General features: G+C 44.0%; 2 protein-coding genes across 2 annotated transcripts; both read left to right on the forward strand.

Annotated features, from left to right (window-relative positions):
- The first annotated feature begins 2470 nt into the window (after positions 1 to 2470).
- On the forward strand, positions 2471 to 5086 carry LOC138210848 (tripartite motif-containing protein 16-like). Its single transcript, XM_069170186.1, has one exon. It carries the CDS (start codon positions 2489 to 2491, stop codon positions 4157 to 4159), a length of 1671 nt encoding a protein of 556 aa, XP_069026287.1. The 5' UTR covers positions 2471 to 2488; the 3' UTR covers positions 4160 to 5086.
- A 4382-nt stretch (positions 5087 to 9468) lies between these two features.
- On the forward strand, positions 9469 to 12064 carry LOC138210847 (tripartite motif-containing protein 16-like). The gene has a single exon (XM_069170185.1). It carries the CDS (start codon positions 9469 to 9471, stop codon positions 11146 to 11148), a length of 1680 nt encoding a protein of 559 aa, XP_069026286.1. The 3' UTR covers positions 11149 to 12064.
- The last annotated feature ends 163 nt before the right edge of the window (positions 12065 to 12227 follow it).

Genomic DNA, 12227 nt, shown 5'->3' on the forward strand with positions numbered 1-12227 from the left:
ACCAGCTATGATAGAAAACCACGTGAGAGAGTGTAGTGTGTGTATGGTATACAATGTAAAGGCGACCATTAAGCCTCACCAAGGACAGTTTCCCCTGCCACAGCTCCGGGGCAGGACATTTTCATTGATTACACCGACATGATTGACACAGTGGGAGGACACAGGTACCTCCTGGTAGCCGTGGATGCATACACTGGCTGGCCAGAGGCAATACCTGCTAAAAAAGAGGATGCAAAAACAGTGATCCAATTCTTGATAAATCACTACATACCCGTGCATGGGTTTCCTCGTCGCATCCGTTCAGATAACAGCTCCCATTTCAAAAATAAAGACTTACAAGAAGGAGAAAAACATTTGGGCCTAAAACACGCATTTGGCCCGGTCTACCACCCTCAGTCACAGGGGAGGGTAGAAAGAATGAATCAGACACCGAAAAGTAAAATCAGTAAAGGATGTGCTCAAACCAAGCTGTCCTGGGTGGAGGCTCTGCCAGTAGCATTGATGGCAGTGCACAGCTCTGTGAATTCTACCACAGGGTTCACTCCTTTTGAGCTGTGGACTGGACAGCAGTTTCCGGGTCCAGGCGCAGGAAACCCGGTGACGATCGAAACAAGTTCCTGGATGAAATATAAGCCATACTATGATCAACTAACAGCTTTGGTGTCAGGTTTCTCTACACAGGTGACGGAGGCCAAAGGGGGCAGTGAACCAGGAACACCACATACAGCGGAGCGGGTCCTCCTAAAGGTGATCAAGAGGAAGTGGTCGGAACCGAGGTGGACCGGACCGTACAGAGTTAAGGAGAGGACAACGCACGCGGTCCGGCTGGACGGCAAAGGAGAGAACTGGTACCACTGGTCACAGTGCACGGCAGCAGAACCTCCCCAGTGGACGCTGGGTCAGGTAACAGTTGATCTGAAACATCAGGATCAACAGTAAGTGAAAAAAAAAAGAATCACCTGTGAGAAAGAACTGTGATTGTGTGTTTTGATATATATGCAATGTGTGAAGTGCTGTAGCGGTAATGAGCTGTAATAAGAAGGTTACAAGGGCTTGTGAGAAACATTTTTACGAACAATACAGAGAAGATATTGAACAGCAACATCTGGAACGTTTTAGTTATAATGGAGCCACGCCGGCAGCAGGTATGTGCATGTTCTTTCTTTCTTACGGTTGTTGGTCTCCTGTGAGAGACCAAAAGGGGGAATTGTGCGATTCACTGCGAGGTTATGTTTACAATAATACAACATATATGTATGCCATATCATATTACTTATATATAAAGTCGTTTTATCAACTATTAATCCTAAGGTGGAGACAAAAGGCTGTGTTTGTGAATGACAGTGATACTGCTGGGCCAAACCAAAAGGTCACAGGAGGAGGTCTGTGACCTTTGGGGTCACATACTGTTGTTCTTTGAGTCATAAACAGGAACAAACTGCTATCGCGAGAACTCCAGGGTGTGAAGGAAGACAACCACCACCTCGACCAACCAACAAAGGACATATCAACACACATGACTTTTTGGTTCCTGTACTATAAGAAGACTGGGTCAGGGAGAGTCAGGAGTCAGACTTCGTGAACGGACACATACTCTGTTGCGGTCAGGGAAACATAGTCTGGACCCAGAGCTCTGTAAACTGATTATTCTGCTGCTGTTAAATAAATATCTTGAAGCCTGACATCTTCTCCTGTTGCCTCATTAAAGAACACACAGGACTGGAGTCTGACACATATTGGCTTTGTACTAGCAGGAGCCCAAGTCCAACAGGTATCAGAACTTTTTCTGAAATAAAGGAGCTGAATTCTTTCACTGCTTCATATATAGTAATATAGATTATTCAGAGGGAACAAAGCAGCACTTTTACTTTAATACTTTCACTAAATGTTGCTGCTAACGCTTCTGTACTTTTACCTGAGTAAGCTGTTTAATTAAGGACTTTGACTTGTAATGGAGTATCTTTGTTTTCTTTGCTGTATTTGTACTTTTACTTCAATAAATGTTCTGAATACTTCATCCACCATTTGTCTGAGTTGAATTAGACTAAATGGTGCTGCTTGTTTCCAGAATGGCCACCAGAGGGAGCACTCTGCCCACTGACAGCGCTCGTTGCCCCTGGAGACTAATAAGTGAACTTATCAGAGGTAAAACAAAGATCCTCAAATCTTTGTTTCATGTTACAGCAGCAGAAACAGAGGGCGTCTCAGTTTGTGGGGGAAACTTCAACTTAGTCATGAATCACAGCCGAGACGACGAGTTTGAGGAGGAATAAAAAAAACTGCTCTCAAACTCAGCAGCTGCAGTCTGTCACGTTTCCTTGTTCCCTCCATCAGATCTGCAGCTGGGAGATGGGCGGAGCCAACATGGGTGGAGTCTAAGAGCTGATGTCCTCATTGGCTGCAGAGTCACATGATATTTAAATCAGCTGAAACTATTTTGATCTTTCAGTAAGTGAAACTCACACAGTCACTGCTGCTGAGAGGTGAAATGGAGCAGAAAGGAGTTCAGTTGGACCGAGAAACCTTCTCTTGTTCCATCTGTCTGGATCCACTGAAGGATCCTGTGACTCTTCCATGTGGACACAACTACTGCATGGAGTGTATTAAAGTCCACTGGGATGGACAGGACGGGATGGGAGTCTACAGCTGTCCTCTGTGCATGAAGAAGTTCATACAGAGGCCTGTCCTGGTGAAAAACACCATGTTGGCAGATTTAGTGGAGGAGCTGAAGAAGACTGGACTCCAAGCTGCTCCTGCTGATCACTGCTATGCTGGACCTGAAGATGTGGCCTGTGATGTCTGCACTGGGAGAAAACTGAAAGCTGTCAAGTCCTGTTTATTCTGTCTGGCTTCTTATTGTGAGAAACACCTTCAGCCTCATTATGATGTCGCTCCATTAAAGAAACACAAGCTGGTGAACCCCTCCAAGAAGCTCCAGGAGAACATCTGCTCTCTTCACGACGAGGTGATGAAGATGTTCTGCCGCACCGATCGTCAGAGTATCTGTTATCTCTGCTCTGTGGATGAACATAAAGACCACGACACCGTCTCAGCTGCAGCAGAAAGGACCGAGAGGCAGAGAGAGCTCGAGGGGAGTCGAGGAAACGTCCAGCAGAAAATCCAGGACAGACAGAAAGATGTGAAGCTGCTTCAGCAGGAGGTGGAGGACATCAATCAGTCTGCTGAGAAAACACTGGAGGGCAGCAAGAAGCTCTTCACCCAGCTGATGCGTCACCTCCAGGAAAGAAGCCGCGATGTGAAGCAGGAGGTCAGATCCCAGCAGGAAACCCAAGTGAGTCGAGTCAAAGAGCTTCAGGAGAAGCTGGAGCAGGAGATCGCTGAGCTGAAGAGGAAAGACGCCGAGCTGGAGCAGCTCTCACACACAGAGGATCACAACGAGTTCCTGCACAACTACCCCTCAGTGTCAGCACTCAGTGAGCCTACAGACTCATCCAGCATCCATATCCGTCCTCTCACCTACTTTCAGGATGTGACAGCAGCTGTGTCAGAGGCCAGAGATAAACTACAGCAAGTTCTGGATGAAGAATGGAAGAAGATCTCAGTGTCAGTGAATGAAGTGGACGTTTTACTGTCACAACCAGGACCAAAGACCAGAGCTGGATTCTTAAGATATTCACAAGAAATCACACTGGATCCAAACACAGCAAACAGAGACCTGTTATTATCTGATGGGAACAGAAAAGTAACACGAATGGATCAGAATCAGTCTTATTCTGATCATCCAGACAGATTCATTGGATGTTGTCAGGTCCTGAGTAGAGAGAGTCTGACTGGACGTTGTTACTTTGAGGTGGAGATGAGAGGAAGAGGAAGAGTTGAAGTAGCAGTCGCATACAAGAATATCAACAGAACAGGGAGCTGGAAGGAAAGTAGATTTGCACATAATGACAAATCTTGGTCATTAGATTGTTCCAATAACAGTTTTCAGTACAACAACATCAAAACTCCCGTCTCAGGTCCTCCATCCTCCAGAGTGGGGGTGTACCTGGATCACAGTGCAGGTACTCTGTCCTTCTACAGCGTCTCTGAGACCATGACTCTCCTCCACAGAGTCCAGACCACGTTCACTCAGCCGCTCCATGCTGGACTTTGGATTTACATCGTTGGAAACTCTGCTGAGTTTTGTAAACTGAAATAAACTGAAGTCTTTCAGGTTTCAGTGGGTTTAAACCTGCATTTTCATTTTCCATTTCATTTTCTCTCCATCATTGAGGCGTTTCTGCTCTGAACAAAGATCTGCTGTCAATCAAGCATTATGGGCGTCACCTGGACGTCTTCTTGATAGTTGTTATCTTCATGTTAATATGTTTTATTATTGTTTTTAAGCTCTTTTCACACCGTTCCTGTAGTGAAAACCACGTATCTCTAAATTTGGTGAAGTTGAATTCGATTATTTTCTGATAATTTAAAGAGATTTAAATGTTCTTTTATGGACTGAGATGATTCTCCTGCTAAATTAACTATTTTAAAAACCTAACAAAGCTGAAAAGGTGTTTATTTCTTAGATACGTGGTTCTCACAGGACAGCAACGCTCCAAATACGTGATGATCTGGTTCAATATGACGCTTTACAAATCAACAATATATAAAGTAGTTGAAATGAGCAAAACCTTCAGTGACTATGACGGTAAAATTCACTTTAATCCAGAAACAATATGAATCTACAAACATCACATATATAATAGTAAAACACTAACAGGGAACATTTTCTGCTTCGTGTGTACTTTTACTTTTTGTGTTTTCAGTGTATTTTTGCTGACGATACTTTTACTTATACAAGGTTTTGAATGCAGGACTTCTAGTATTTTCAGTCTGGTATCAGAACTTTTTCTGAAATAAAGGAGCTGAATTCTTTCACTGCTTCATATATAGTAATATAGATTATTCAGAGGGAACAAAGCAGCACTTTTACTTTAATACTTTCACTAAATGTTGCTGCTAACGCTTCTGTACTTTTACCTGAGTAAGCTGTTTAATCAAGGACTTTGACTTGTAATGGAGTATCTTTGTTTTCTTTGCTGTATTTGTACTTTTACTTCAATAAATGTTCTGAATACTTCATCCACCATTTGTCTGAGTTGAATTAGACAACATGATGCTGCTGTTTCACAAACTGACCACCAGAGGGAGCACTCTGCCCACTGACAGCGGTGTTTGCCTCTGAAGACTACATATCCCAGAATGCCTCGCGTTCAGTCTTCGTTCCCAGGAAGTGAGGAGCGGGGTGAATTTTCTATAGTTGGATGGTGAAAACTTCCCAGATTGAGGATATTCTCGAGGCTAAAGTTTGGAAAGATGGAAACCTGTTGATTGTGTGTAGAAATGCAGAACAAAGAGAGCGAGCGGACGGGATTAAAGAAACATGTCGTTTTAAAGTAGTGAATAGTAGTGACGTCACGAGTTGTGCCGACGCTTCGAAGCGCGTGTCGAGGCTTGCTTCATTTAGGGGAGGAGCCAAAAATGATGACGTCCGAAGCCAGGCTGCCCGGCTGTACCACGTGACTGCTTCAGGAAGTGGTTCAGATTTTGCCTGGAGGTTTGACATCAATATAAACTCTTCAGGCTCCATTCAAAATGTGGGTTGTTGGTGGAGAGTTGAGGTCAGTTGAGAGTTTGGATAGTTTGGAGAAGTTAGAGAGAGAGAGATAGTTTGGAGATTTCGGAGAGTGAGGAGAGAAGGAGGTGATAAGATGGAGCCAGCTAGGAAGAGGAGGATTTCCCCTGTGGGAACACTTTGATTTGATAACTCCTAATAAGCTAAATCTAACTCTATTTCAGACACATTTGGTTTGCTTATCAAGAACTGTATTTTTCACAGTTTCTTATTTTATTCAAAGGTGAGGTGTTTATTGTGCTCCAAGGAGTTGGGGTACAATAACAACACCTCATCCATGCTGAGGCGTTACCGTGCCTTGCATGAGAATAAGGAGGAAACTGGAGCTTCACCCAGCCAAGGTAAGTCATTACAATATTACAAATGCACCATCACAATTTTTCCCTCTTCACGTTTGTTTATTGTGTAAATAAAGACAGGTACCAGACACTGTATTTATTCTCTTTTAACCAGCCACCAGAAAACAAGAGCTGGATGAAGCCCTCGTCTCCATGATAGTGAAGGACACACAGCCCTTCAGTATTGTGGATGATGTTGGATTCAGGGCATTTGTGTCCAAACTGGATCCTAATTATGTTCTCCCTACAAGGCAGGTATGTATGGGTGCATGCATGAAACAAATGAGTACTTTATTGTGTCTCACAGTTCAGCACTATGTATTTTTTCCTTGAGGCTCTGAAGGCCATGGTGGAGGCCAAGTATGAGTCAGCTAAGGAGAAGGAGAAGGCTAAAGTGGAAAAGGTGGCTGCTGTTAGCCTTACTTCTGACATGTGGACATCCACAAAACCAAAAACTGTTGAGAAACTGTTATTTCTGAATAAAAATGAATAAAATGTCCCCTGTCCTGTACATCATTGTCCAAGTTGCACAAGCATATTCAGTCCCCTCTTCCTAGTTCCACAAACACTTCCACTGTCCTCTGCCTGCTTAAGCCCATGACATTTTCCTAAAGTGACAGAAAAACATGATTACACAACCTGCCATATCATATGATACGACCATTTTGGGAAAATTTACACACAGAATACATTCAAAAAATATTTTATTATGCACATATGTGATGATTTATGTACAGAAATTATTTGGTCATACATTTTTGTAATTCATAGTCATTCCCAACAGCCATAACAGACACAAAAATTCAATGCATCACATGATGTGGTTCAGCTACAGCTGCCTGTGATTATACACTTGGCCAGCAGGTGGTTTCGTGTTCACGTGAAGCTTTGAGAAATGAACCCTTTCTAGAACCAATTGGCTGAAGTGGTTCGATGCCTCATGAGGCTTCATGTCACCATCACTAGTGAATAGAAACCGTATCCAAAAAGAAAGTAAGTGGAGTAACGATTGAGAAAGGGGAGAGGGAAATACAGCAGGTGAAGGTGCAGAATAAAAACCACCTCTGCAGAGGCAGTGAAGAGGTTCAGCCAGAGTGGAGGAGCCGATGGAAGAAGTAAAGCCGGCAAAACGAGCCACAGCAGTCCTCCATCAGACAAAACGAGGGGGAAACAACGGTCGACTTACAAAACACAAACAAACCTGGTCACTTTCACAGCAGGGGGTAGTAAATGCTACGATGGAGGTCGAATCCAAACCAGAGAGGATTCAGATCATTGTTAAAGCAGCAGTCCACCACTTAGATATCAGCGGACTAACACGGGAGGACGTCAGAAATGATCTCAGTATTCAGGCAAGTCCGGAGCAAATATGATCTGAGAGTTTTTAAATACACATCGCACTGGAGCGAGGCCCAAAACATCACCTCCATCCAGGGCTCAGTTTGATGTTATCCACCACAGAAACAAACACATGAGGAACACAGCTCCAACGCTCACTCCACCGCTGGAACTCTCCCTGCACAACAGGTATGAGCTGCTGACTCATGAAGTGTGTGATGACACTAAGTCTGTGGAAACTGGTCATTACATCACCAGAAACAAGGCTGATGGAAGCACGAGAAACAGCCTCAAAACCACTGCTAGATCAAGAGCCAGAAGAGACACAGTTCAGGTCCCTCAGACACCAGGCGGTATTTTGATGGAGGACGCCATCACCAAGCACGTTAAAATGGCTGAAAATCTGTGTTTGGATACCACCAGTGTGAAGGAGTTAACGGAGCTCCTCCCAGTTATCCTCTGGACTCGTCCAAGAAGTCTGAGGGTTCTGATCCACACGGGTTCTTCTGACATCCTGCAAAAGAGAACGGGCTCTGAGACTCTGGAAAAAGATTTCACACTGCTGCTGAAAACCCTGAGTGACCATCGATCACAAGACGCGTTTATTTCCGGACCGATTCCGACGCGCAAGAAAGGAAGTGAATCGTTCAGTGGACTCCTGATCCTGAAAACATGGCTGACGTCAACACGCCTCAAACATGGGATACGTTTGATTGACAGTTTTAACCCTTTGTGGAACCGTGAGGAGCGTTTCAACCTGATGGAGTTCATCTGAACTTCACTGGATCCAGACTTCTCGGCGCCGACCTACAACCTAAATTACTATCTTACTAGACGGCGATCTCAAAATTGTCAAAGTTCATCCACAACCAGCCTCCTCTCCAGTCTGAGAGTCCCTGCAGCTGAAATTGCCTTTTTTTATTGTCGGATCTTTGACCGATAAATCTTTTCTGGTTAATGATCTCATCATCGATAAGACTTTGTACTTTCTGTTCCTGGTTGAAACGTGGCTTAACAACACGACTGGTGAAGCAACTCTGATAGAGGCTTGTCCTCCTCACTATAAATGTTATCAGTCAGTTACACAGAACAAGAGAGGAGGAGGGATCGCAGTGATCTTCACCACAGTTTGGGTGTAATGACATCGACCTCGCTGATTTGACATCATTTGAATATGTTGCTCTGCAGCTGAAAGGTAAATCAACAGTACTGATCATCACAGTTTACCGGCCACCGACGTACTCGGCACTATTTCTGCAGGAACTCTCAGAGTCGATCTCACCAGGTATCACCAGATATGACAGGTTCATTCTGAACGGAGACTTTAATATTCATGTAAATAAGAAGAACGACCACAAAGCTCCAGAGCTGATGGATTTACTGGACAGCTTTGAAGTGACCCAACATGTAAAGGAAGCCGCCCACCAGCAGGGTAACACCCTGGACTTGGTGATAACAAGAGGGTTACACGTGGATCAGGTTTCAGGACGTGAATTATCTTTCTCTGACCATCGCTGTGTACTTTGTGATGTGATTGTAACCATGGCAACGACTAAAGGGCAAATTCTGGTTCAAAAGACACTCCTTGAACCATATAATCATGAGAGCTCTTTAAATAAGGTGGTTGAACACTTCAACAACTCTGTCGTCTGTTCTAAATACTGTTGTAATGTTTCTGAATACTTCATCCACCATTTGTCTGAGTTGAATTAGACTAAATGGTGCTGCTTGTTTCCAGAATGGCCACCAGAGGGAGCACTCTGCCCACTGACAGCGCTCGTTGCCCCTGGAGACTAATAAGTGAACTTATCAGAGGTAAAACAAAGATCCTCAAATCTTTGTTTCATGTTACAGCAGCAGAAACAGAGGGCGTCTCAGTTTGTGGGGAAACTTCAACTTAGTCATGAATCACAGCCGAGACGACGAGTTTGAGGAGGAATAAAAAAAACTGCTCTCAAACTCAGCAGCTGCAGTCTGTCACGTTTCCTTGTTCCCTCCATCAGATCTGCAGCTAGGAGATGGGCGGAGCCAACGTGGGTGTTGTCTAAGAGCTGACGTCCTCATTGGCTGCAGAGTCACATGATATTTAAATCAGCTGAAACCAGTTTTATCTTTGAGGAGGTGAAACTCACACAGTCACTGCTGCTGAGAGGTGAAATGGAGCAGAAAGGAGTTCAGTTGGACCGAGAAACCTTCTCTTGTTGCATCTGTCTGGATCTACTGAAGGATCCGGTGACTCTTCCATGTGGACACAGCTACTGCATGGAGTGTATTAAAGTCCACTGGGACGGACAGGAAGGGACAGGAGTCTACAGCTGTCCTCAGTGCATGAAGAGGTTCATACCCAGGCCTGTCCTGGTGAAAAGTACCATGTTGGCAGCTTTAGTGGAGGAGCTGAAGAAGACTGGACTCCAAGCTGCTCCTGCTGATCACTGCTATGCTGGACCTGAAGATGTGGCCTGTGATGTCTGCACTGGGAGAAAACTGAAAGCTGTCAAGTCCTGTTTATTCTGTCTGGCTTCTTATTGTGAGAAACACCTTCAGCCTCATTATGATGTCGCTCCATTCAAGAAACACAAGCTGGTGAACCCCTCCAAGAAGCTCCAGGAGAACATCTGCTCTCTTCACGACGAGGTGATGAAGATGTTCTGCCGCACCGATCGGCAGAGTATCTGTTATCTCTGCTCTGTGGAGGAACATAAAGACCACGACACCGTCTCAGCTGCAGCAGAAAGGACCGAGAGGCAGAGAGAGCTCGAGGGGAGTCGAGGAAACGTCCAGCAGAAAATCCAGGACAGACAGAAAGATGTGAAGCTGCTTCAGCAGGAGGTGGAGGACATCAATCAGTCTGCTGAGAAAACACTGGAGGGCAACGAGAAGCTCTTCACCCAGCTGATGAGTCTCCTCCAGGAAAGAAGCCGCGATGTGAAGCAGGAGGTCAGATCCCAGCAGGAAACCCAAGTGAGTCGAGTCAAAGAGCTTCAGGAGAAGCTGGAGCAGGAGATCGCTGAGCTGAAGAGGAAAGACGCCGAGCTGGAGCAGCTCTCACACACAGAGGATCACAACGAGTTCCTGCACAACTACCCCTCAGTGTCAGCACTCAGTGAGCCTACAGACTCATCCAGCATCCATATCCGTCCTCTCACCTACTTTCAGGATGTGACAGCAGCTGTGTCAGAGGTCAGAGATAAACTACAGCAAGTTCTGGATGAAGAATGGAAGAAGATCTCAGTGTCAGTGAATGAAGTGGACGTTTTACTGTCACAACCAGAACCAAAGACCAGAGCTGGATTCTTAAGATATTCACAAGAAATCACACTGGATCCAAACACAGCATTCAGTTACCTGTTATTATCTGATGGGAACAGAAAAGTAACACGAATGAAACAGAATCAGTCTTATTCTGATCATCCAGACAGATTCATTGGATGTTGGCAGGTCCTGAGTAGAGAGAGTCTGACTGGACGTTGTTACTTTGAGGTGGAGAGGAGAGGAAGAGGAGTTGATGTAGCAGTCGCATACAAGAATATCAACAGAACAGGGAGCGTGAAGGAAAGTAGATTTGGACGTAATGACAAATCTTGGTCATTAAATTGTTACAATAACAGGTTTTGTTACAACAACATTGAAACTCCCGTCTCAAGTCCTCCATCCTCCAGAGTGGGGGTGTACCTGGATCACAGTGCAGGTACTCTGTCCTTCTACAGCGTCTCTGAGACCATGACTCTCCTCCACAGAGTCCAGACCACGTTCACTCAGCCGCTCCACGTTGGGTTAGGGTTCGGGTTAGGGTTTGTCTCCGTTGGAAGCACTGCTGAGTTTTGTAAACTGAAATAAACTGAAGTCTTTCAGGTTTCAGTGGGTTTAAACCTGCATTTTCATTTTCCATTTCATTTTCTCTCCATCATTGAGGCGTTTCTGCTCTGAACAAAGATCTGCTGTCAATCAAGCATTATGGGCGTCACCTGGACGTCTTCTTAAATAGTTGTTATCTTCATGTTAATATGTTTTATTATTGTTTTTAAGCTCTTTTCACACCGTTCCTGTTGTGAAAACCACGTATCTCTAAATTTGGTGAAGTTGAATTAGATTATTTTCTGATAAACTAAAGAGATTTAAATGTTCTTTTATGGACTGAGATGATTCTCCTGCTAAATTAACTATTTTAAAAACCTAACAAAGCTGAAAAGGTGTTTATTTCTTAGATACGTGGTTCTCACAGGACAGCAACGCTCCAAATATGTGATGATCTGGTTCAATATGACGCTTTACAAATCAACAATATATAAAGTAGTTGAAATGAGCAAAACCTTCAGTGACTATGACGGTAAAATTCACTTTAATCCAGCAGCAATATGAATCTACAAACATCACATATATAATAGGAAAACACTAACAGGGAACATTTTCTGCTTCGTGTGTACTTTTACTTTTTGTGTTTTCAGTGTATTTTTGCTGACGATACTTTAACTTCAACAAGGTTTTGAATGCAGGACTTCTAGTATTTTCAGTCTGGTATCAGAACTTTTTCTGAAATAAAGGAGCTGAATTCTTTCACTGCTTCATATATAGTAATATAGATTATTCAGAGGGAACAAAGCAGCACTTTTACTTTAATACTTTCACTAAATGTTGCTGCTAACGCTTCTGTACTTTTACCTGAGGAAGCTGTTTAATTAAGGACTTTGACTTGTAATGGAGTATCTTTGTTTTCTTTGCTGTATTTGTACTTTTACTTCAATAAATGTTCTGAATACTTCATCCACCACTTGTCTGAGTTGAATTAGACAAAATGGTGCTGCTTGTTTCCAAAATTGCCACCAGAGGGAGCACTCTGCCCACTGACAGCGCTCGTTGCAGCTGAAGACTACATATCCCAGAATGCCTCGCGTTCAGTTAATTTGTTTGCTGGGACG

This window comes from Embiotoca jacksoni, unplaced genomic scaffold, assembly GCF_022577435.1.
Source record: "Embiotoca jacksoni isolate LCO1_2020_lvr unplaced genomic scaffold, fEmbJac1.0.p SCAF_48, whole genome shotgun sequence".
Taxonomy (NCBI): Eukaryota; Metazoa; Chordata; class Actinopteri; family Embiotocidae; genus Embiotoca; species Embiotoca jacksoni.